This window comes from Zonotrichia albicollis, chromosome 21, assembly GCF_047830755.1.
Source record: "Zonotrichia albicollis isolate bZonAlb1 chromosome 21, bZonAlb1.hap1, whole genome shotgun sequence".
Classification (NCBI taxonomy): Eukaryota; Metazoa; Chordata; class Aves; order Passeriformes; family Passerellidae; genus Zonotrichia; species Zonotrichia albicollis.
This window is the reverse complement of record NC_133839.1, coordinates 7,436,409-7,461,865: the sequence shown is the minus strand read 5'-3', so window position 1 is coordinate 7,461,865 and position 25,457 is coordinate 7,436,409. Positions and strand designations below refer to the sequence as shown.

At 41.3% G+C, this 25,457-nt stretch overlaps 1 protein-coding gene across 50 annotated transcripts in view; it reads left to right on the top strand.

Annotated features, from left to right (window-relative positions):
- The window catches only part of FNBP1 (formin binding protein 1), a 96,461-nt gene that overhangs the window by 25,715 nt on the left and 45,289 nt on the right, over positions 1-25,457 (top strand). For 30 of the 50 annotated variants that reach the window (XM_074556387.1, XM_074556359.1, XM_074556398.1 and 27 more), the window contains 6 exons: positions 3,417-3,532; positions 8,116-8,172; positions 10,267-10,311; positions 10,659-10,806; positions 23,156-23,218; positions 24,055-24,159. In XM_074556387.1, the coding sequence (XP_074412488.1) occupies positions 3,417-3,532; positions 8,116-8,172; positions 10,267-10,311; positions 10,659-10,806; positions 23,156-23,218; positions 24,055-24,159 (534 nt within the window). Of the gene's footprint in view, positions 1-3,416; positions 3,533-8,115; positions 8,173-10,266; positions 10,312-10,658; positions 10,807-23,155; positions 23,219-24,054; positions 24,160-25,457 lie in introns of those variants that run through there. The other 20 variants (XM_074556402.1, XM_074556401.1, XM_074556395.1 and 17 more) reach the window with 1 other exon arrangement.

Below are 25,457 nucleotides of genomic sequence, written 5' to 3'. Positions count from 1 at the left end.
TTAACTCTAGTTTCCTATTGATAATGCATTTTTGTAATGAACTTTAAGAAAAGTAAATCAATTTCCAAAAAGTGTTTTCAATATTGATTATTTGAAGGCATGATATTGTTAACTGCTCTCAAAAATCTCTTCTTCAGAAGTCCTATTTTGCCTTGATTACATGTATCCCTGAACTTTGGGATTCCATGAATTGAAGGTTATGCTGGACACATTTTGTGTTCTCTGTCATCCCTTGATTCATTAACTCAGAGCCTTTGCCTACCTTCAGTGTCCTTCCAGATGCATGGAGCAAGGAGGACAATCTGTGGTGTCCCCCTGGCTGCACTGCCCTTCCTTTGCAGTCTCATGCTCAGCCAGTGATGGTGTTGCCAATTTTACTGACTTTTTTTCATCCTCGAGGCACTCAGCAAAGGGAAGGGACAATGGAATGCATGACCCCAGTGTAACACAGCGCTGTGGGGCGTTGGCTGCTGAGTGAAATGGCACTTGGGCCAGCACTATTCCATGCCCAGAAAAGAACAGAAACTCTTCTCATTAGCAAATTTGCAGAGTTAAACTTCCTCTTGTCTCACTCTTGATAGTAGAGGTCAGTGCTTTACTTTTGAGGTGGTTCTGCCTGGAGCTTGGCACAGGGCAAGTGCCTCATCTCACTTTATAAATAGAAATTCAGCATCTTCCCCTGGTTGATCTGTCTGACAGCTGCACCACCGTGTGCTCCTCTTACACTGCTCCTCAGGGAGTTTTATTTCCAATATTATTTATTTCCAGCTTGGCCTAGTGGGGCCTTAGGAGCAGTCCAGCAGGTCCCTCTGTGGGATGCCAGCCCATTTCTGGATTTTATTCCAACTCTGATCTAACTGATGCTCTGAGAATTGATGCAGGGTGGGAGTTTTGGGTAAGCCACCACCAGGGTTGCCTTTTCAGGGTGAACCTGCTCTGTCTTAAATCTGGGTTACCTTGAAGGGCAGGATCTCCTTGAAAGGCATTCTTTCCTCTGGGAAACCCTGACCTTTCCTCTTTGGATGGGGTCACAATAGGATAATAAGTTAGTTTATCAGATCAGATTTGTACCAAGAAAGGTGGGTAAATTTGCTTACAGGGATTACAGGGTGAATTTCCCTGCCTGAGAATTCCCTTCTCTAAATCAGGAGTGTGTGAATCCATGTGAACTTGTGACTAATGGACTTCCCCATGGGGTATTTATTTTATATGCATGTGTTTATGTTAAATAATGTAAATTGTGGAAGAGTAGGGTGTGGGAGAGCTAGAGGACCTCTTTATCAGAACCCTTAAAATGGCCATGTTTGCATTACTCTCCTGATTCCTGCATAATCCCAGAGGTGGAGAGGTTGTATATTTGAAGCAGAGCAGAAGGTGCTTCTCTGTGCTGGCATCAGACTCCAGGCTGAGCTGAGCCCCTGGCAGGAGGAGGATCATTGTTACCCCTGATTTTGCCTTGCTCCTGCTCTGAAACTGCCTGAAATTGAGATTTGTATATAGGCAAACATGTACATTTTCAGTCAGTGTATTCCCTTTCTGCAGAATGCACACATCCTCTTGCTGAGTGACTGATGCTACACTGATTCAAGGGGGATTTATATTGCTGGAAGTAAGGATTTTATTTTGTGTAGTTTGATTTTTATTTTTTTTTTTTTACTTCAGTTGCTCTTAAACACTTTCTTGTAGTTTCTGAACACTTTCTTGTAGTTTCTGGAACACTTAGCCCTGGAGCACTTAAGGTTCTTCACTATTTTTGTAACTTTGTACTATTACTTTTGCTGTTCTGCCTCCAGTGCCTCTTTAATTGACTAAAACTGACATAACTTAAATTGAAACCTAGTCTGGTTTGGCTGACTTGGTTTGAAGCAGTGCCTGATGCTAAAGCAGAGCAAGCACACAATGCACAAACCCTGTGTGTCCCATTCCATGAGTTTTACCTGCTGATTTAACTCCCCCTTCTTCATTGAGTTTTGCAGATTTTTTTCTTCTTAACAAGGTTCCTATTTTTTCCCTTCATATTACAGTTCAGCAGCTTTATTAGCAGGTTTATTTTCTTTATCAGCTCCTGTGTCCATGACTGTTCAAGGCTGGCTGAGTCCCTCCTGCCACCAGTGTAACTCTGTCACAGCCAGATGTGCTACAGAGCAGAAAGTGGTGTTTGATAAAAGCAACATACTCACAAACCAGGCTTTGTTGTAGCTTTCAGTGATTTTTCTGCTCTGTGTCTAAGTGGGGTGAGCTTGTCTGGCTTTTGTATCTCGGTGATAACTCTGCACACTGAGCCACAGTGCCAAATCTTTGGATGCAGAAAAGCATCACTTGTGTCAGGATCTTTGGTAGTGGCAGCTCAGCATCCCGCCCAAATCTAGTGCTGTGGGTAGTTTTTTAGAAAACATTGTCAATCTCATTTGTAGATTGTACAAAACTTACTCTCTGTTTTCCTGGTAAGCCACAATGGAACCTGATGCCAAGTAAGTTAGGCTGATATTAAAACCCTTGTTTTATTTTACAGTGTATGTCTGTCAGAATAAGTATTCAATGTATTACAGTTTAAAAATTATGTTTCAAGTATTGTAGAAACAGAACTTCTGCAACGCTGTGTGAAATGGATTGTGGAATTTGAGTGCTGTTGAAATAACCAAATTTTGAAAAATAAGGTGATTAAAATTGAAATCTGCAGATAGTAATAAACTGGCTCGGATAATTAACTTGGATTTAGAGTTGCTTAATTTCTCTTGGCACTTGCAAATCCCAGACTGACTTGTGGAATGTTCTTGATTTCATTGAAAACATGTGTGACTGTTTTTGAGGGCAACAATATTTGAAGAACAAAGCAGTATCTGTATCTAAATGGAGGTGGGCAAGAAAACTTTCAGAAAACATAGTTTGTGTCATTTTGGGGGGCATTGTGTTGTCTGTTTTAGAGCAAACAGGCTACAAAGGAATTGAAGTCTGCTCTGTAAAAAGATTAACTGTTCTGAATAACATTTTAAATTCATAGCACTGGCAAAGCTGGAGTTTAAATCTACAATTTTCATGTGAAAATCAGAATTATTAATTAGGACTAGTTCCCAAACTCATGGACTTCTATTAGTTCTTCAGAGTAAAAGAAACTACTGTCATGAGTATCTATTTCTTATCCTACATGTAAGTATTTATATTAGAAGATGGTATTTAATAGAATTGCCAGTATTTCTGGAATGAAACTGATTCAGAAATGACTAATGAAGAGTGTTGCTGAATTGGGCTCGTGGTAAAATACAGATTTCTGTTGTTAAAAAACCTGTCTCACTATAAAAGTATCTAAGTGGTAATGGAAAATATTAACAACTCTTTCTGTATGGTGATACTCCCTTTGTAAATTAATTTTGTCTCTGTGTTCAATGAGACTAAACTATTTTTTTTATTTGTTGCAGGACCAGTTTGACAACTTAGAAAAACACACTCAGTGGGGTATTGATGTTCTGGAAAAGTACATCAAGTTTGTAAAAGAAAGAACAGAGATTGAACTCAGCTATGCAAAGCAGCTTAGGTAAGTTGATATGTAAAATTCTGGACTTTGAGTTGCATCTTTTCAGAGCCTGTAATAAACTCACAGTTTGCTGTGTCAGTGGTGATTTTGTTTATAATAATGGTTTTAGAAAATAGCTTTAATTTAGAGATTGGAAAGTAAAAGCTAATTTAAGATCCTGTTGTATTATATCTGCTGGTAATCATATGTTTTGCAAAAAGAGAGGATATTGAGGTGGCTGAGCAGCACACTAGGGCTTACTCACAGTTTGTGCATGATTAATGGCTCAGGCTTTGAGCACAGCACTGTCATGTTTTCCATGAAATTGGGGCTGCTGTGCAAAAATGCTAAAGGGTTTAAGAATTCAATGGAATAATGATCATTTGTTAGGAGAAGTTTAGATTTCCTTTTACTAAGACAGGCCTTTTTTGAATGTGCGTGGGGAGGAATTACAGGTCAGAAAGTCAGCCCCAGCCCTTGGTAATTTTTCCTATGTAGTTAAGAAGGTTACAGTCTGAGATTTGAATTACAGTTTTATGATCTTTTGAGATGTCTCCTGATCTCTGGCTCTCAGAGCTGAGATTTTTGTGAATTAATCTCAAATAATTGCTGCTGGGTACTTTCTGCATGTCCATGTCTGGCTTGGTTGTAGTCAGAGATGAGAATGTGTGAACCAGACACAGAAAAAATCTTCCTTGAGGTCAGGTCCTGGGGAAGAGGTGCTAAGAACCCTCCCACAGGAGTGGATATCACCTTGCTTTTCCCAGTGAGGTAGAAAAAACTGAGAATTGATCAGGGGTGAGAAGGGAGTAAAGCACTCAGGGGGTCCTGCTCAACAACATTGTTGGCAGCCCTAGTGCCCAGTGCTAAACTGGAGGTGCTGGTTTTAACTGGGAGTGGGGAGAGCAGGAATAATTATTCCTAATTCCCCCAGTAAACTGATCTTTTATTTGCATGGTGATAATAAATCTTGAGAACTCTTTCCATTATTATTGGCTTTTAAAGAGATGGGATCTGACGTTTCAGTTGATCTGTGTATTTAACACAGTGTTAATTAAAAAAAAAAAAAATCACCCAGAATTTGCTTGTGTTTGAGTGGACTGGAGATGCACAGTGGCCTGTGATTCATGAGGAGCTGGTTGTAGATAAATCCCTGCCCTGATGGTTGTGTGCTCTCCCAGGGGAATGCCAGGAGGCTTCCCCAGGGTTTCTGCCTCAGACAAGCAGGAAATAGAAAATGACTCGTGCAGGAACAAATTGCTCACATCCTATGGAGAGGAGCAGAGGGTGAATTACAGAGGCAAAATGAGCTGGAACAAAGAGAGTGTGACTGGGCTGGGAAAGCCCAGCAGAGTATCTGGGTGAGCTGGCCTGTCCTAGCAACAATCCTGCACTGGACTCACTGGGGTATTCAGGATGACAAATTCCAGCTGTAAAGAGCTTAATTATTAAAATAAACAGCCAAACAACATGTAAATGAAAGTGAAAGGTTGTTTTACCTGTGACCATGTAGAAACTATGAATTGCTGAGCTTTATTTCTTATTCTGTTGTAGACTTCCCAAGAAACCATGGTCTATTTGTTTCCTGCCTCTCTGTATTTTTATGGTTTGAGGACAAATACATCTGTCCCCAAGGAGCTCTTAAACACAGGGTTGCTTGCAGACATCTAAGAAGTTAGAAGTACAAAAGAAAAAAACAAAAAATGTAGACTTGTCAAGTGTTGAGGTAAAACAGTGCTGGACATTAAAAAAGAAAAATAAATCATGCATCTGCTTTTATTTAATAAGTGTCCTTAAGCCTGGTGCAAACCTTTTTTGTACCACATCAATTTGGTGTAAAAGGGCTGCATCACATCACTGCATGTCATAACATGCAGAAAATGTTATTAAAAAGAGACAGGTTAACTCCAGGTACTCCTGTGGATGTAACTCAATTTTGTTTGTAGTCTAAGTAAAGCTGCTGAAATTTATTTCCTTCTGCGCAACTTGTATTTTCTGTTCCATCCCTGGGTTACCTAACTAGCTATTGCTCCTCTCTAACTATCTACATCTCAGCCTGGTCATCTGTTGAAGTTAAATTTTCTTCTGTTTAGAAACATTTATTTTCTTGTTCTTTATAATTCTGCAGATGTATATTTAATATTTTAGGTTAGGCTTACATCCCATTTACAATTAGCCTGGTTTGAGAGTCCAAATCTGACTTTGTTATTTTCATAATTGTTTTGCATCGTATTTATTGAATCATTAAGCTAGGCTGGAATGTGGGAACTCTGGTAGAATGCTTATTTTAGGTGTTTTAACTTCCATGGGACCCTGATGTGCTGGATGCTGTGCTCCCAGTGCTGAGGTGCTGTGTCCTTGTCACTTCCCTTGCAGCACATGCACTCAGAGCATCACAAAGGGTGTCAAAACCCTTGCCTAATGTGATGATGGATAGATAGCCTCAAGGAAAATGTGTTGGAAAAAATGCTTCAGGTGTCAGGATAATCTGAGAATCAAAACCCCTGATGTCGGACATCTTTCTTTCACATTTGTCACCCAAATTGAAATATGGGAGCAGAGAAACAAGCTGGAAAGGCAGAAAAAATGATGCAGAGTGAAAGGCAAATAGAAACACTCCTGGAGATGGGTGCTCAGAGTAGCAGAGAATCTTTCCAGAGCTGGTTTTATGTGTTAGCTCCCTCTGTAATCACTGTAAACTCTGAAGGTGTCACTGTCACTGCTTCCTGGGCAGTGCTGGTGGTGCCACTGCACCAGGATTTCTGCATTCACTGGCACTTGTGGGGATTTTGTGTACCTGGTAAAACTTACGTCTGATTTTAGAAAACAGCAAAAAATAATTAGAGAACTTCAATAAATAGACTCAATTTGTGTGTTGTGTAAATTGCACAGAAGATAATGAAGTGTTTAACCCAGATGCTAATCCTTGGTAAGTGGTTTTTGTCTGTGGATTTTTTTTCTCCCTCAGCTCTGTAGCATTTCTGCACCTTTAAAGATTCACAGGAAGCCAGTTGCTGTGTGTGTCAGAATTAATTGGGCAGCGTGACAGTGCAGGGAGATGGAGTTTTGACTGTGTGAAAATGCCTTATTACTGTAGCCTTCTGTGCTTTTATTCTTGTGGTTTTTCCTTTTCCCTTCAAACTGGTGCATGGAAGGAGGCATTCCCATGGCATCCAAAGGGTGCTGTAAAATTTATTTTCATCATGCAGAACAGTTTGCAGAACCCTTCCCATTCTGGTGTTTGGTGGAAGCTGCAGAACTAGAGAAGTTAATTTTTTCAGAGCATATTCTTGGAGAGAAGGCACAGACTGAGAGGGAGATACTCATTTGGATCCCTTCCAGTCAAGATAGTTAAATTTTGAGGAACACATGTTTGCCTGTGCAAATCTGCCAGCGTTCTGGCTACTCCTCTGTTGGGGCAGATGCTCCTTAATTCCTCAAGGAGAACAAAAGGAATAAGAAATGTGAGATGGGAGGCCCCTGCTGTCCCCAGCAGTAAAACCAGCATCAGCAGGGAATGGGTTACACCTCTGAAAAAGCAGTTTCATTACAACTTGCATTCTGGGACCTCTCCAAAGAGTTTGGCATGGATAAGTTGATAAAACTCAGTCCTCCTTCGGACAGTGCTTCCATCAATACTCCCTGTGTGCTGCTCTTCATCACTGAAACAACCCTGTAAAACTAAACCAAATGGCTTCCCTTTCCCAGCAGGGTGAGAGGCTGCAGAGAGAACAGAGTCATGGGGCTCAGTTCAGGACACAGGAGCACTGAAAAACCCTTCAAACTGCTCAGCTCTGTGCTGTGCTGCAGTGCAATGTGCATCCTGGTGCTGATACCAGCAAGGGGCACTCAGGGCCAGGTGGGCAGCACACCTTCCCAAACCCCTGCATTTGCATTTGAGAGGCTTGTGAGGCAATGGAAACCATACAATCACTGTCAGATGTGCTCACAGCAAGCTTCAGGTTTCTTATTTAAGATACAATCACTCCAAGAGCATATTGGTGTTTTAAAATTAAATCAGTAGTTGGCTGGAGGATAATGAGATGCAATCATCTGTGCTAATTAGGATAATCAAATGTCACACTTCCCCCAGCATTAGTTGATAATCACAAAATGAACCTCCTCTTACTATCTCAGTGCAGCTTCCCACAGCTTTGTGAAGGGTTTTTTTTTGCCTTCTAATCATCCTTCTAAAGGCAGGCAAACCTGCCTGGCCAAGAGTGTCATCTGCTGCTTCAGATCTCCCTTTCCTGGGGTGACTCCTGCCCTAAAAGAACCTCTCCTCTAAATCAGGTGAAGGAGATCTGTGCATCAGCAGAACCAGAACCCAGGTGTATCAGCTTCATGACCTTAATTTAGCAATTTCTTGGGCTCACAATCTGCTACTTTGCTGTAGTTAGAGACTGGAGCAGAGTGCAGCCCATTCTTAGAGTGTTAGTACAGCACAATCAAAGCCTGATTATAGTCATGCTCCAGGAGAGGTGTCTGCTCACTGCAGATAAAAACTGCAGCCTCACAGAATGTGTGTGCAGCTCAACATCCATCAGTGAGCTTCAAAAGATATTTTAAAATTTTATTTTATATCTCTGTATTTTTAATTTTAGGAATCTTTCAAAGAAATACCAACCCAAGAAGAACTCCAAAGAGGAGGAAGAGTACAGGTATGTTCACCATTCCCTGCTGGGTGAGCACACATTGATGGAGGAATGGCAAAGTTTGGGTCATCACCTAGGATTTGGCTTGTAAACCCAAGGTTTTAATGTCAAGTGTAAGAATATAGACATCACAGGCTTGTGGGGTAGATACTGAGGAGTGGATTTGCCCTGTAACTACTCAGTTCCCTTATGTTGCAGTTTCTGGATGCCTGGGTTGGAGTTTTGGTTTCATTTGTTTTTTAATGTGCCTTAAAACCTTCAAGCCAGACTGATCCTGCTTCTCTGAAGTGAACAACCAAATTCATATCTGCTTTGAACAGGAGCAGAGGCAGTTGTTAATTTTAGCATGAAACTCAAGCACTCTGTGTAAGTATTAAATGACTCAAACAGGCTGACAACACAGATTAGTAACTTACAAAAGGAGTAATGTTCTAACAGCACAGTGGCTCCTGCAGAGCAGGGTGGAGGATCAGGGTTGTACTCCCAGTGTCCTGGGGCTGGCTGCTGTTGAAGGATGGGCACAGCCTCACCTGTCTGCTTGTGATTCACCTGCACAGACCTGTCCCCATGGCAGGGGATTGATGCTGTGCTCACAGGCAGGGCAACAAGGTCCAGGAGATGAGACACCACAGGTCCCTAAGAGCACTCCTGCCCTTGAGGAGAATGAAGATATGTTTTAAGGAGAATTTTCTAGAAGATGAGCTTCCCACCAGGCTCTAAATCAGAGGGAGAACCTTTCCCCTTGGAGCACAGTGACCTCTGAGTTTGTCAACATCAGGGTTTTGTAATGCAGCTCTGAAGGAAGGCATGGCAGGGGCTGACCCTCAGCCTGGTGCTCCAGGAGGCTGCTCTGCCTCTGGAGAGCCCAGCAGCAGCCTCAAACCCCTGACCTTGAAATGTGACATGTTTCAAAAGAGTTTGGATAGATATGGCTCCAATTGCATGATTATATTAATACAGATTTTTTGGGTCAGCCCCCCAAGCTGCTCTATACAGTTACTCCAGTGGCTTGTGTAACAGAGATAACAGGCTCTTTGCTTGTTTTTTAATTTATTTTTAGGAGCATTGTTTGGGAATTAGTTATTTATGCCATTGTTTCCTGAGATATTGATATTTACACAAGGAAGATTATGTTACCAGCACAGTGGCTGTTCTGTCTCTACCCAAGATTAGGAATAAATCTGCCTTTGGATAGCTCCACCATAAATGGGTATTTTGAGTTTACTACAATGGGTTTTGGCACATCCTTCATTGCTGGAAAAGGATATTGGAGTTGAATGATTCTATGTGGTGTGGCACAGAAGATCCTGAGCATCCTTTGCCCTTTATAAATGCAGTGTTCACCTCAGTGTGGTTACTTCATGTCTCAAAACAATGTCTGGGGATTTGTCATGTGACCTTTGGGTGCCTCAGATGCTGCTTGGAGACAACCTGGCTGAAAATCAGCTTTTTCAAGCTCATTGTCCGTCTCTAGTTCTGTGCCTTTTATACCTTGGGATTTTTTTGTTACAGGGATTTCTCTCATTTCACATCTTGACTGTGAATGTTTGTGCTTGTAATGTTTTTAGTTCCTTTTAGTCCCCTTTTTAGTTTCTCCTGTTTTTATTTTCATCTGATGCCTTTTTCATCCCTACCTGTACCACTCTATTCTATTTCCTTTAAATATCTCTATCTTTGCTTTGATTTTTTCACCTTTAGGTGATGATACCAGTGCAGGCCACTACTATTTTAGAATTAGAATAAAAAATAGCAACAACAATAATTTTTCTGATATGTAGTAGTGTCTTGCTGCTGGCTTCCAGCTGCCCAGCACAGCCAGCTGGGGTATTTAAATGCAGCTCTGTTGGCACTGGGCTGAATATACCAGTGACATAATCTGCTGCTTCAAAATTTGTGTGCACAGATGTTTCTTCCTTTCAATAATACATGGAATGCTGTATGGGAGATTATTTGATATGAAAATATAAACCTTGTGATGGAAGGTACTAAAAAAATATGGGTTGACAATGAACAGCTGGTTAGTAAACTATTTATTGAAAAACTTTATAAACTATATCTGATTTAAATCAAATTTACACTATGAAAAACTTTCTTTTCTAGGCTATGCTGGCCAAAATTTTGCTTGCTTAGACAGGATTTTTCCAGGTAGGATATACTGATGACTCTGTGCACTGAATTGTAGGAATTGAGAGAGTACAACTAGAAATGTTTGGTGAGTAGAGATTAGAAAACTGAAGCCCCAGAGCTGTGCTGATAAAGAACCTGGCACTCTAAAGTGGTGATATTTTAAGAGCCAGTGTCAAACTGTCTAAATTGAGATAGACTTATCAGAGAACTGTCAGTGTGTGGGACAGGCTTCCTTTGGAGCAATTCCTTCAGTGAATCTGTGCTAATTCATTGCAATGCTAAGTGCTTAAGGAGGATCCCAGCTCCCTTTGCAGTGTGTGTGTCAGAAAATAAAGAGCCTAAAAATGCATTTCTGTCCTTTGCAGGTACACATCAACTAGAGCCTTCCTAGCCACTTTAAATGAGATGAATGACTATGCTGGGCAGCATGAGGTGATCTCAGAGAACATGACCTCTCTGATCACTGCCGAGTTAACGCGCTACGTGCAGGAGCTGAAACAGGAGAGGAAATCGGTAACCCACCCTTCTTTATTTATTATTCACTAGGAATTGCTATTAAAGACAGCTAATTAGTGGTAGTGGAGTTCAATGTTAAGTGAGATTTATTTGTAGTTAATAAACATGAGCTGTGCTAATGAACCAAGCATTAAAGAATTGGGTTATGTACCCTGGCCAAGCCGCTGAACCGTTTGAATCAAATGTTATAAAATCAGACAGGAATGCCTGCAGGAGAATCCCTCCTAAATAAGGTCAGAGACCCATCTGTGCTTAAGGCTCTGCTAGCCAAAAGCTTGCTTGGGGCAGAGTCCAGCAGCACTGTGCAAAGCCTGAAATAAACAGAGGAACTGCAGTGCTGAGGCTGATTGAGAGAATTATTTGGATTTTGATTCACATTTTTTGTGCTTCTCAGCCAGATCTGGCAGAGGAGACTCTTTAAAAAATATTTTAATAATAAATAGGGGGTTTGTCTTGTTTGGTGAAGATAAGAAATGTGGTTTTCAACCTGTTGTCCTTCAAGACTGGTAGAATTAATAGATTTATGTTAGTGCTCTATTGCAGCTGGTACTTTAGGGACCTGTGTGCCTGCTGCAGTGAATGTTCAAAGCTGATTAATTTGCACATCACCAGCTCTGTAAAATGGAGAGTTGAGTTGTGATTTCCTTCCTTGCCTTGAATCCTTTTATGTCCTGGATGTGTGAGCATAGAAGAAGGATTCTAAGCACTACAAATACTCACAGAACAGGTATAAAATGACTAAGCAAAGTGCAAAGGGAGCATCAGAGCATTATATTTCATTTCCAAGCTGTTGGTCTATTTTAGAAAGTGCAAAAATACTCCTGCAGAACTTATGCATTTATAAATAGTCCCACTAAACACTAAGCATGTGTTGAGGTGCTGTGTGGGAGCAGAGCCCTGGAAATCACCACCTTTTTCTAAGTATAGCATTAGAATGATAATTCTGTCAGCAGAGGAAAAGAATATATAGACATAGCTTTAATCTGCAGAATGGTGTGTAATCTTCAGCATGGAAGAATGTTTTACATAAAACTGTGATGGGAATGCTTTCTCAGCCCCTCTGTGACCTTATATCCAGCATGGATCTATGCAAAAAGGGGAAAAAGCAGCATTCTAGTGTGGCATTTTTCTGTCAGCTCTTGTTTTTTTGCCTGTTTTTTCAATTACATGGGTATATAAGTTGATTGGAATATCTAGATGTTCTAAGTACTATGGAAGTGGGCTTGCAAAATTTCTTATAAAGAATTTGAGCAGTAACTATTGGGTTTTTGTTTTGTTTGTAAACTTTTCTAGTAATTATGGCTCATATAAGTAAGGGGTGAATGACAGGAAAATTAGTTTAATATTGGCCTAGTGATAAGAACAGGGGAACAGCAAAAAGCAAGTGAGTGTATTTACCTGCTGTTGCTGATAATTACTGGCCTTTAACAGAAAACAGTTGTCAGTCAGAGTTGTTTTGTTCTTGCAACATAAATCAAGCTTATAGGAATTAGGAATCCTTGTCTGGTTCCTGTAGATTTCTCATTCAGGAGAAAACTGTGTTGAAAAGGAAACTGTTCCCACCCTCAGGCATTTTTCATGCACAGCCTCTCACTTCATCCTGTAACAGCATTGATCCTGCTGAGATCTGCAGGAGGGGAGGGTGGATGTTGTGTAAATATTACAGAGAACTGCAGCTTAGGCAAAACCTTTTATGATATCAATTAATGAATGACTTGGTATTTCCAGAAATTTTGTTGGCAGGGTTCTCGTGCTCACTGTTTGTTCTGCCATCAGCTACTGTGCTCCAGGTCCAAGGAATCATTTGGATGAGCCACTCCTGGGGCTGGGTCCATGTGTAGGAGTTGGGAGACCCACATTCTTCTCCACTGAGTCTTGAATTAAGTCATTCAGGTGTCCAATACCTGTAAATTGGTAAAATTTCCAGTGATATCAGCATGGCTGTAGTAGATAAGCACCTTTACTCTTTTGGTTTTACTTTTCTACTTGAAAGAAGGAAATTATACACAGAGGTGTCGTAACTATAAATGTGTGAAAGATGAGCTCAAGTCCAGCAGAAAGGGGTCAGACAAATCATAATGGGGTTGGAAGGGGCCTGAGGGCTCATCCCATTCTCCCCTGCCATGGGCAGGGATAACTGGACCAGCCTGCACCAAACCCTGACCTTGAACACTTGCAGGGATGGGGCGGCCTCAGCACCCTCACAGGGAAGAATTTTTTCAAATATCTTTAAATACAGCTTCTGTTTCCAAAGGAGACCTCTTTGATGCCCAGGAGTGTTTGCTGGAGCTGTGAGCACTGAGTGTGGCTGATGATCTTTGAGCACATGGGGGCTGGTGCCTGTTTGCTCTGCTCTGCTTTCATGCTCATTTAGCTCTATTGATTCCAGTGGAATTACACCAGCAGATGATTGGGGTCACACAGTAATAAATCATTTCTTGGGTTTTGCTTGGCCTGGAAGTGGTGCAGAACTGAGACTGTGTCATGCCTTGCATTGGTTTTATGCTGGGTAAAATTCATCTGGCATGCAAATTGTACATATGTTGGGTTTTTTGGCTCTCTGAAAGGTGTGCTTGATGGCTGCCTATGTAATTTTTTTTCTATAAAAGATGCTTGCTAGTGGTAAAATAAGGAAAGAAGCAACTGATCAAAACCAGGCAGGACAAGTGTGCAGGTTGGACGGGTGGGATGATGTGCAAGGTCAGTGCTGTTGTTCAAAAGAGAGATACCTCCTTCTTCCTGTGATCTGATTTAGAACTTGGGAGAATTCTGGGTTACCTTTACATTTTTTCAGATCCTGTCCTTTGTTGCATGATGGCTTTTGACCTTTAGAAAGTGGTTACAAAAAATCAGGCAAAAGCTCCTTGTTTGAAACTTGAAGTCATTGATTTACCTTTACTCCTAAAGATATTTATCATTTTACACTTCATCATTTTACACATTCCTCTTCCACAGGATCACTCTCAGTGCTGTCACTGTACCCAGTGAGTTGTTTTGCCCTCACAATCACTAAGTCAGGTACACACCCTGCCTGCTTTTCACACAGTGAGAGGGAGAACTCCTTGTGTTGTTTCAGTTCTTCCCAGCTGCCCAGTGAAGTGAAACTCTTTATAGTGCAGTTCCTCACTTGAACTTCTCCTTGTACTCTCTTGATCTTACTGTGTCCATGCTCTCTCAGGAGACATTCTCTTCCTCAGAGTCCTTGTTAGCTGGTTAACAGCTCAAATTTCAGTTCTGTGTTGTGTGAAGGGCATGTCCCATCCATATTCCCCTTGAGGCTGTTGAGGTTAGATGCCTGTGACTGAATTGCTGTTGGAAGATGTCATCAAGTCACACAAATGAGGTGGGAATCACCTCTGAGTAGTTCAGTCGTGAACCACTTGCTTCTGCAGTCATGCTTCATGTCACCCCAATCTCACCAAGGCCTGACTTTGGGCTGGCTCTCAAAGGTGTCAAGTTTGACCTCCATGATCTCGAAGGTCTCATCCAACCTTGTGATTCTGTGACTTGCAGCATTACAAAATTGGCTCTTAATCTTGTCCATCTTTGACAAAAGAAAAGGAGGTGATCCTGTCATCTTAAGGTAGTGTTTGGACTTTACTTCACAAGCACTGACGCGTAATACACTTCTAGGTTGGAAATGTACTGAGCCAACCATTGAGAATTTCTGTTTGTTGGCTTATTTTTTTCCCTTAACACTTTACAGGACCTAGTTGATTTATACATCCAGCTATGGCTGAGGAATCCATCCAATTCTGTAATTTGGATAGAAATTCAAGAATTATTTCCTGGGGCCATTCTGATTTAGATCTCTGGTCACAAACTAGGTCTGACTCTCAGCCTCCTCTGGCAGCAGCTGCTCTGTGTAGCCACTGCTCATGGCAGCTTTGCTAAAAATGTATTTGGGAGTCATGAACTATCCCTCTGATTACTGCTGCTACTCTCACCTCTGCCTCCACCTCCCCTTGGGGCTGCTCTGGCTCCATACAATCAAGCATGAAAGTCAGGTAGAAGCCAAGGGCTTTGCTGCAGCCTGAGCTGGTGCAGCACTGGGATTCTGTGGTTGGGAGAGAATTTACCTGATGTCAATACATTCCATTTTGTGTGGGGATAGAAGGGGAACAGGGAATGAATGAATCCTTATGGGTACCATGGGGGCAAAACAGGTCTGGTTCTTTCTGGTGGACCCTCCTTGTGTGCATTCATCCAGGGGGTGCCTCTCAGAGGACTTTCTGTTTCTTGTAGGTTCTCAGGTGTTGATGAAAAGTAAATAATTGGAGGAATTCTGTCACGTTCACTGATTCTGAATAGTGCCCTGTTCTGCAAATACTCCTGTGGTTTTTCCAGAGGATTTCTCCAGCGTGGAGCAGGCATGAGGCAGGGTGGCAGCACACAGCCCTGCCAGGGGCACAATGGATTTTCCCATGTTGCATTTGGGATGTGCCTCAAGCTCTGTGTGTGTTTGGAGCACAGCTGTGCTTTGTGCTGCAGGGGCACAGAGAGACTTTGCTGCCTTCCAGAAGTCACAAACCAATGGCCAAGTGAGGGGTGGGAAAGGAAAAGAGTGACAGTGAAAGGAAGTGATTTGCCAAACTTCAGACTGATGCAATTCAAACCAGCTTTCCCCAACTCTTGTCTTCCAACCAACTCACTTCCAACTCATTGCCCTGTGAATTAAGGTCTTAATTTTAATCTAAATATAAAGGTATTTATGGGAATTTGTTGTGCTTAATAAATGCACTGCACAACAGTCCTACTCTAAATGTTCATCCTCTTTCTTGTGAGGTATTTCTGCTGTATTTGGTTAAGTTAAATTGTACCAGTATAGTGTTACATAGTAATTATTAAAGAAAAAATTAGGAATGCAGGAATATATTTAGGAAAGATCACAATAAATTCTGTGTTCTTATGGACTGTTTGTTTTCACCAAATAATGGATTATAAATACAATGAACCTGTGTTGAATATTGGTGTGTTATCATGGAATTGTGCTGTGAAGGGAAAAAGCAAGTGCTTATTATGGAAGTTTACAAAGCATTTTTGTGTGGGAAACTAATGCTAATATCCCACCCCACTGAAAGGTATAATGTGACCTTTGGATTTAGCAGGATTCAAAGCTGAGACCACTGAACTTCATATCCTGATCTTCCCAGTTTTGAATGGGTACAGTGAACTATGAAATGATAACCCAAATAAATAAATTGCCTTCTGTTTACCACATGAAGGAATCAGATTGGGAAAACAAAATCTGTTTACTAACAAATGTAGTTCCATTTTCTGTGAATTAGCCTGAATGCTGCTCTGCACAGCAAGAGCCTTTAGAGGGACAAGATGAGAGATGCCTCCTATGAGCAGTAACATTTCCTGCTCAGTGCATGACTGAGAGATGCCTGAGGCTGAGGGGGTGAGCCCTGGCCATGGATGATTTTTCCCTTTGTGTTCTGCCTGTACAGCCACAGAGATTGGCCTGAAAAGAAAGAGCAACAATAAAGCCAGATGAGTGGTGCATATGTTAATTGTGGAGTGTGGTGTTCATCCAAGCCTGTGGTACATGTGGGCATGTTCAGCTGGCATTTTTGCTGACATTTAATATTTTATATTTCTGATGCAGGTCTTGGTACTTCAGTGTAGGTGAATGTGTGCATGAAGGGTCTGTGGAAACAGCTAAAATTATTTCCTTGCATGTTGAGGCATTGGCTTGTACATCTTCTAGTTTTTGTTGACAGGAATGTCGCAGACCATTTGAAATTTTATCTTTTAACTGTGGATCAGTGGAAGGAGAGCTTGGTGACGATGCTGGGGATGAGAAAAGATGGAAGCTGGAGCAGCATGTTCCTCTAATTTCATTGAAGGATATAAAAGCACAAACAACTTTTCACATCATAGTTTTAGTAGTAATGATGAATCTCCATTTGAAAAGCCCTAGGTTTGCTTTTGAGGAGCACTTGGGCACTGGTGAGCTTTTAAGGACAAGATTAGTCCCTAGGGCTGGGTTGGAGGAGGGTACATGATCTCCAAAGAGCCTGTCACACCTGTGTGCTCACTGCTTCCAGGGCCTGCTGGCCTTGCTGCCCTCAGGGCAGATGGTTGAGCTGGCCAGAGCAGCAGAGATCCTGAGGATCCTCAGCTCTGCTGCCATGGAGCTGCACTGGGAGCTGCAGGATTGTCTCTGTGCCTGAGAAGAAGTTCTGAGCTCCAATTACCAATGAAAGGACTTTATCTGTCACATGTAGCATGAAAATGACAAGTTACCATAAATATTACTGCCAGTGTCTCTTAGGTTTGTGCCAATCACCAGCGAGTCACAGAATGGTTTGGTTTGGAAGGAACCTTAAGGATTATCTCATTCCATCTCCCTGCCCAGAGCAGGGACACCTTCCACTGGTCCAGGTTGCTCCAAACCCCATCCATCATTCTGCTGTTACAGCTCAGTGACAACAGGGGCAGCTGCTTCAGGTTCTCAGGTGCAGCTGATCTGGAATTTGAAGCTTTGCTCCATAGTGCTTGTTAAATGGAATTTCTTTGGAGTACACCACTCCAGGAGCAGATACTTCCATCAAATTAAGTACAGATATTTCTATAACTTGTCCCAGACTCAACCAAGTTGATAAATACATGCTAAAAATAATGTCCCTATGGATATTGCAAAGGAGAACAGTGTTATGCCCCAGTATTAAGTAGCTGATGAATATGTGTTAAAATGGTCATGAATTTCATGTCAACATTCACAGAACTGTCTTATGCTCCTCTTACTATAACTGAGAGAGATAAGACCTCAAGAACATATTGCTATTTTTGGAAACAAAGATTTCTTTGGAGGAGACTGTTTCCTGTCTTTGCAGCCAGAAAAAGAAAAACATTTGACAAGGATTTTTGCAAATATTGCTGAAAAAATTGAGGAAAAAATAGTGTTCTCTTATTTCCGTCTCTGGTGTGCTTTAATCACCAGCCATTATTTTAGAAATCACTTGTAACAAAAATGGAGATAAGAGTTTGAATTGGAGGATGAAGTACTGTATTTTTATTTGTTATCAGTGTGAGCTGGGAGTACTTGTTACAGAAGCCAAAGGTAACTATTTTGTCAGTTTGTTTTATTATCTCACATGTGCATAGAAGAGAATAAAGCACCCTTGCCTTAGATATATTTTTAGACAATTCTTGAAAAGGATGTTGTCAAATGAACCATATGCTATGCATATAAATTAAGACTGTTTTTATGATTATTTCTAATACAAACGTCCTATAGATGTACAAGTCTTTAGTTTAACCATGTAATCAACTCCTATTTGTTTAAGAAAAACAAGGCTGTGTTATTAAAAGGTTTCACAGGATCAGTTTAGACAGAGCCTAAGCAGCCCTGTTGTCATGCTGGGAATTTACATGTTTCAGGCAATTATTTAATTTAAAATTGCCCAGGAACTCCTCAGCAAAAGCACTGGAATGTGTTGTCCTTCATTAGATGCTTTTAGCAACATCTTTTCTCCTGCTTCTCTCAAAAGGTCAGGGAAAAAAAAAAATAAGATGCATCTTCTAACAAGCTGTTGTTGTCTGCTGGGTGAGCTCTGGGGCTGTGTAAACCCTCGTGCATACCAAGGAAGTTTTGCAAAAATATCCTGCTGCTCCTAATTGTGGCAGTGCTGGCAGGAACAGGCTCTGCATTGTGGGACCCTCGCTCGCTGCTCCCGGCGTTTTGATCAACACGGGTGAAATCTGAGCCCAACAAAAGTCAATGAGAGGTTTGTCTTTGATTGCACAGCAGCCAGGGTTGCTCCCCAGCTGTTCCAGACACAGGCAGCATCCTAATGAGGAGAGCACACCGATCCCTGTGGCTGCATTTGCAAAGGGAAAAGCTCATTCCTCGAGCTGCCAGCTTTTTGAATATAACAAAAGCTTTTAAAAAAGTTGAGTTAATCCACAGTCCTCACATGAGCAACTTAACACTCTGATAAAAGTATCTCAAGTCTTAACAACTAAATTTTAGAATTCCAGGAAGAATTTCTTTGTGGAAAGGATTGGATTGGGCTGTCCAGGGAGGTGGTGGAGTCACCATCCTTGCAAGTGTTCAAGGAGAGACTGCACGTGGCACTCGGGTCTGGTTGAAATGATGATGGTTGGTCACGAGTTGAACTCAAACTTGGAGATCTTGTCCAGAAGTTGATGATGGTTGGTCATGAGTTGAGCTCAAACTTGGAGATCTTTTCCAAAAGTCGATGATGGTTGGTCACGAGTTGAGCTCAAACTTGGAGATCTTTTCCAAAAGTCGATGATGGTTGGTCACGAGTTGAGCTCAAACTTGGAGATCTTTTCCAAAAGTCGATGATGGTTGGTCACAAGTTGAGCTCAAACTTGGAGATCTTTTCCAAAAGTCGATGATGGTTGGTCACGAGTTGGGCTCAAACTTAGAGATCTTTTCCAAAAGTTGATGATGGTTGATCATGAGTTGAGCTCAAACTTGGAGATCTTTTCCAAACTGATCTGTGAACTCTCCTGAGATCACCTAAAACCTTCATTATTGTGTTAATCCTGTGAGCTGGAATGGATGGAGTTGTCCAGTGAAAACGTGGCTATTGTGGATTGTTCAGGGCACCCTGGGACACAATGGGCTTTAACACAGGGAAGAAGGACAGTTGTGGACATGGATGGTTTGAGTTTGGGCAGTGCTGCTGTGTTTTAGGACATTTAGTTGGGTTTAATAGTTCAATAAAATATTGCTCAGGGAAATCTTAAAGTTGGCACAGTGTTTGCCATCCAAAGACTGCAAAATAGAGGCTTCAAGGTGATGTAGGGGGGGTTGACTTCATGAACACTAATAACCCCAAACTTTTCACTTTACTGTGTTTCTAATGTGTTATTAAAATTCTGTGGATATGGGTGAAAAGTCTGGAGTAAATCATGGCATGTGAGCCACCAACACTGCTGCTAATGTCTCACTGACACACTTGAGGTGTGATTTATTAATTGAGTATCTCACTCATTCTGATTTGTTTTAAACAGCCTGATTGCAGCCATTAATTTGGACCAATCCAGTTTGGGAGGGGAAAAAAGAAATATTGTATCAATTACTCTAAATTCATCATTGTGTGCTGCTGAAATGCCTGTGACTAAGAGTAGTAGTTTGCCACAGGATTTTGTAAATCATTTGTTATGTTTCCATTTGCTAAATGTTCAGGTGTAGAACAACCAATTAATTTGTTCAAAGAAATTTATTTAAATTAGAACTTGTACTTGAAACCTTATCAAGGAACAATTGAGCTTGGAGTTATTTTTGCTGGGGTTTTGGAGGGGAGGAGGTGAAGGTAGAGGACATTTGCTGTTTAAGAGGATTGTAAAGGAAATGAGTTTGCAGAAGTTGAAGATAGTGCATGGTTTGAGGAAACTGGAGGCTTCCTGTATGACTTTAGGCAGATTACTTGACCGTAGTGCCTTGACTTTTCTAACCCATAAAATTGGGCCAGTGAAGAAATATAGATAGTTGGAAGGTCCCATTTAGGTGCTGTATTTAAAAATGAATTTTTGGAAGGCAGGAATTACCATTGGAAGGCAAAGATATGCAAAACCAGAAGTGCCTTAGCTCACAACAAGGGACAGCACAGCAAGAATTAGGGGTTATATAAGTATATTTAGAAATTGGTTGAACTAAAAAAAAGCAGTATTTCCTGAACTCTTCAAGATGCACCTGTATTTATCACCATTTAATATTTCACTATTTAATCATCTTCAACGATGCTTATTTTACATTTCAGCATTCCAATTGTGCAGAAGAGTTTTTATAAAAAAATAAAAATAAAGTATCAAAATGCAGCAAAATCTGAACTGGATGCAGTCTCACTGCTTCTTGCATGCACTTCCAGAAGCTTGTGCAGCTTATTTTACAGAGAAGGCAAATTTGGAAGTAACAGGGATGGCTTGTTAAAATGACATTATTCAACTACAATGGTTTAAAAATACACGTCCGGTTATCTGATGGGCTTTTGTTTCCAAGTTCATCCTTCAGCTCCTCTCTGCAATTGTTTCCTGTTAAACAAACCTGGCATGTTGTTTTCCTGAGGTTTATGGGTCATTGACAGTATTGGGTTTCACACAGTCCAGCTGCTCCCAAATCAGGTCCATTCTACCCCAGCAAAGTGGGGAGCATAGAAATGGGGGCTGGTGAAAGCAGGGAAGGCAACACGAATCCATCAGAGTCATTTTACTCCCAGCTTCATTGTTAAGGCTTCCATGAATTTCATGCTCATTAGGAAAATGTTGAAAAATGTAGTGTTAAATTTCAGTTGTTCTTTGGGACTGTTTTTGTTGCTCCTTGGGACTGTTTTCCTAAACTCTGATGACAAAAGGCTGAAAAGAGGAGCCCCTGGCAGGGGAGAGGCAGCATCTGTCACACATGGAGTTGAAAGGACTTGGGGATCTACAGAGGGAACTGAAATGAGCTTGGAGCCTTTCCCTGCCACCCAGCAGCTCCACAGTGATGTCAGGGGGTTTTTAATGTCACAGTGTGGTGAGGCAGTGTTTGGAGAAGGTCCCTGCTGTCCCAGCAGTGCCAGGCTGTCACTGCTCCCCCTCCATGGCCCAGTGGCCACACGTGCTCCCTGCTCAGAGGGCAGGAGCAGAGCCAGAGCTGAGCATGGCCTGGGCCAGGATGGAAAACGTTTCTGCCACTGGGCCTCGCCATTCTGCTCTAAGAGTTTTCCTGTGGAGATAAGCACGATCCAGACACAGAGCTGTGCGTGTCCCTGTGCTCAGTTCTAGGTGAGCATCCCTCCTCAGCACACAGTGTTTGAGACTACAGATAGCACCCAGGGCAGTCCTGGTGCTGTTCTGTTCTTGCAGACATGTTGAACATTACTGTGATTTTTAAACCTAAATGAACCTATTGGACATGGCATGATAGAGAATTGCAGTTTTGGGGCTTTTTGCTGTCATGTCTGATGGAGCCAGAATGGCAGCTCTGAAATGTCCCCCATTCCCCTGACACAGGAAAATACCAATTGTGGTAGTGGAAGATGGTAGGAGACCAAGGAGCTGCCAATTGTAAAGTGCTTGCAGGCAGATTTTTCTAACTGTGGCATTTTCTAGCAGGTTAATGATTTGGAGTGTGAGCTTTTTTTAACCCAACAAACCATAGGTATCACATTCCTTAAGATTTATGTGAAATCTGCACTTGGGCGTGAGAGCACATAAATTCTAGTGGCATTATCAGGCAATATCTGACCTTTATTTTTCAAGTTTACTTTGTGACACCATTCCTGTGTTTGACTAAAACTAATTACCAGTAAATAATACAAAAGAAAGGCCTCTCTCTTCCTGTTTCACTTTGCTTCATTATTTATTTTACAGGGTGGTGTGTGGAGGGGAATAACCTGTTGTAGCAGTCAGCTGGGTCTGCATTCACATTCCTGCCCAGAGCTGGGTCACTGATTTCTAGAATGATCTGGAATGAATTGCTTATCTTGAGGGAGAGCCAGGCATATGGAGGAACAGCTGTGGCTGTCCCATCCGTGGAAGTGCCCAAGGCCCTGTTGGACAGGGCTCAGAGCACCCTGGGACAGTGCAAGGTGTCCCTGCCATGGCAGGGGGTTGGAACAAAGTGTTCTTTGAGGCCCCTTCCCACCCAAACCATTCTGTGATTCTACAGAAGGATGAACTCTAATACAGATTAGACTTTTTGATAAAGAACATTGTGTAAAGAACTGTTACTTAAGCCAACTGCAATTTAGATCCAAAAAGCACATCAGGAGAGGAGTTCCTTGTTTAGCTGACATCTCAGTTTAAAACTTGAGTTACACCTCACTCTGAGCACACACTCACCCCCAGTGTGTGGGAGAGGAGGGATTCTGGATAGACCAAAAACCTCTTTAGAGGCAGGAGCAGCTGGCTCTGACACACAGCTAGTAACTAGGAAGAAGAGAGGTTTTTTGTTGAGTCTGAATGAAAATCAGGACAAACATCAGTTGTTAGAATGTGCCAATCAAGTGCATCTTGGTAAATTCATGTAGAGAGAAATTTTAATTTTGAGCCAGTGTTCAGTCTGTCACCAAAGAAATACTCATCAGATAAAAGTGCTTCAGATCCCATGATATGGGAAACCAATAATTATGAGATACAGTGAACAATACAAGGTAGAATTGCTAAAGGGATTAATTAGCTTTAGTCGAACTAACCACTATAATTGATGCAAATATCCATCTGCAGCCTGCTGAGACATTAGATAGTCATCACACACCTGCTCAATTCACCAGCCTTGCAGAACACAGCTGTCAGAATGATTTCTGGTTGGGCTTTTTCTTGAGCATACTTGACTGTTTGTTCTTTTGTTGTTCAAAATGTTTTCTTTTCTTTTTCTAAACAGCACTTCCATGATGGCAGAAAGGCACAACAACACATTGAAACTTGCTGGAAACAACTTGAAGCAGTAAGTGGCAAATTCCTGAGATGTGACATTTTAAGTCATTTATATATTGTTTTCAAAGAGATGGTTCCAAATGTTTTATTTGGAAAACAAAAGGTATATGGGTAAAAGTTGTAGAAATGGGATTTTTAAAACTCTGCTGCCTTAAATACACTCACAGTCCTCAAAAAATCTGTTTTAACAGAACATTTGGCTTCTGTGGGCTCTTTGTCTATCACAAGCAGCATTTCATTTGATATAACATAAAAGTGTGCTAAGCATTGCTGAAACTGCAGAGTCCCTAAGGGTCTTGCTCAGATATTCCACTGCCAGTTGAACAGCTTCATAATGTGTGAATAAATTGAACAGGAGCACCTCTTGGGTCAGGTGCTGCTTCCCAAAAGTAAATATACTTGGAATTGGAATTGTCATTCACATTGGAATTGTCATTCATGTGACGAATGAAAAGTGAGGCTGAAGTACAGGAGAGGATAGAAAAGGGGTTATCAATAACCAAAAATCCTACTGGCAAATTTGTAAATCTTAGTTACTCCCCATTCATTTACAAAAATGAAAGGGTTAAGTGTTGGAAGAGAATCATTCCATTTACTAGAGTGGAAGTGATGCTAAAAAGGAAAAATACTGAAATATGAACAGCCTGGATAATGGAACCAAAAATGTGCCTCTGGTAACTCCCTTTTGTGAAGTTCATAAATATGGAAATGTATTCCAGTGTAAACAAGAGAGCTCTAAAATCCTGCAGTTGCTACAACAGATTGTTTTAGTGGCAGGCCTGAATTTCAGGCAGATTTTGGGATCTTTTTCTTCCCATAATGAAGGTTTCTGGTTTTTCTTGTCAGAGTAAAAGGAGATTTGAACGTGATTGCAAAGAAGCTGACCGAGCACAGCAGTATTTTGAGAAAATGGATGCTGACATCAATGTGACAAAAGCAGATGTTGAAAAGGTGAGCTGGAGGGTGGAGTCTGTTTGTAAACATGGATGTGATAGGTTTATTGCCTCAATCCTCCTGCTAGGATAAACCCTGTGAGGCTTAATGCCTTCCTTGAGTCAGTCTGCTGGTTAATTAAAACCTGAGAGATCTCTGCAGACACCTTTATTTATATAAAAACACTCAACAGATACAGTCAGGTTTTTTTAGTGGGTGGTATCTCAGTTTAGAGCTGATATGGCTCTAAAGAGTTTATGCAAGCTCAGTTTTGACTAACACCCCAGGTTCTGTGACAGCCAGGCTTGTGAGGGCTCCCTGAGGGCTGATTGCAGTTTCCACACATTTTCATTCCCTCTGTGATCCAGGTAGAACCAAATTTCCTCCCCTTGCAGCAGCACTTCAAAGATTTCCCAATGTCATTTAATGCAATGAGGTATTACCAGAATTGTTTTTCATAGTTGTAGGTTTAGACAGGACAGCTTTCCATGTGATGTAGGATCCTGGAATCTATGCTTGTCACAGATGGCACAAGGCTTTTATTTTCATCTCTCAGTTGCTGGCTGGTTGCAGAATCATTTGTGGCTTTTTTACAATGATCCCCACTCAGTGAAGCTTTTGAACTAATGCTTAATTTTAAACATCCAGTTCTGTTTCAGCACATCTGTCTGGAAATACTTTCTCTCTTTAGTTTGATTCAAAATTGGATGTGTGAAAGGATGCTTAAAGTTTAAATTTTACTGGTCCAAATCCAATACTTCTAACTTAAGGAAGCCATGAAGAGGAAGAAAGTGTTTTAAATAGCTTCTGTTTTTGGAGTTACACATTTGCTCAGAAGATGCACTAATGTAGATCAGAAACACCACATTACAACATGTAAGGACAGTTTTGTCCTCCTTGAGTTTGAGTCAGACAGGCACAAAATAGCCAGAACATTTGAAAATGTTTATTTTTCAAAGGAAAAAAATTAAAAGAAAAGTCAACCAAAAGAGAAAGGGAAAAGTAAAAGCTGAAGCTTAAAATATGCCAAATGTTTTGTTGCTGGGACAGGAAAGGAAAGTGAATTATAGGTAAGAACTCTTTCTAGTCTGAGGTCTCCTTGTAAAATGTAGGTTTTGCTTCTCAAGAGGTCTGCTTCATTCTATTCTAAGTTACTGCAGTCCTGTGAAGATATGAAATATAAATTTCTCTTTACATCTGTGGGATCTCATGTTTCTGGTGTGCTGGGCATCAGGACATTGTGTGGCACAGAGCAACAAGGATGCTCTTGGAAATGAGGGCAGTAAATCATAAACAAGCCCAGAAAATTCCCCCCA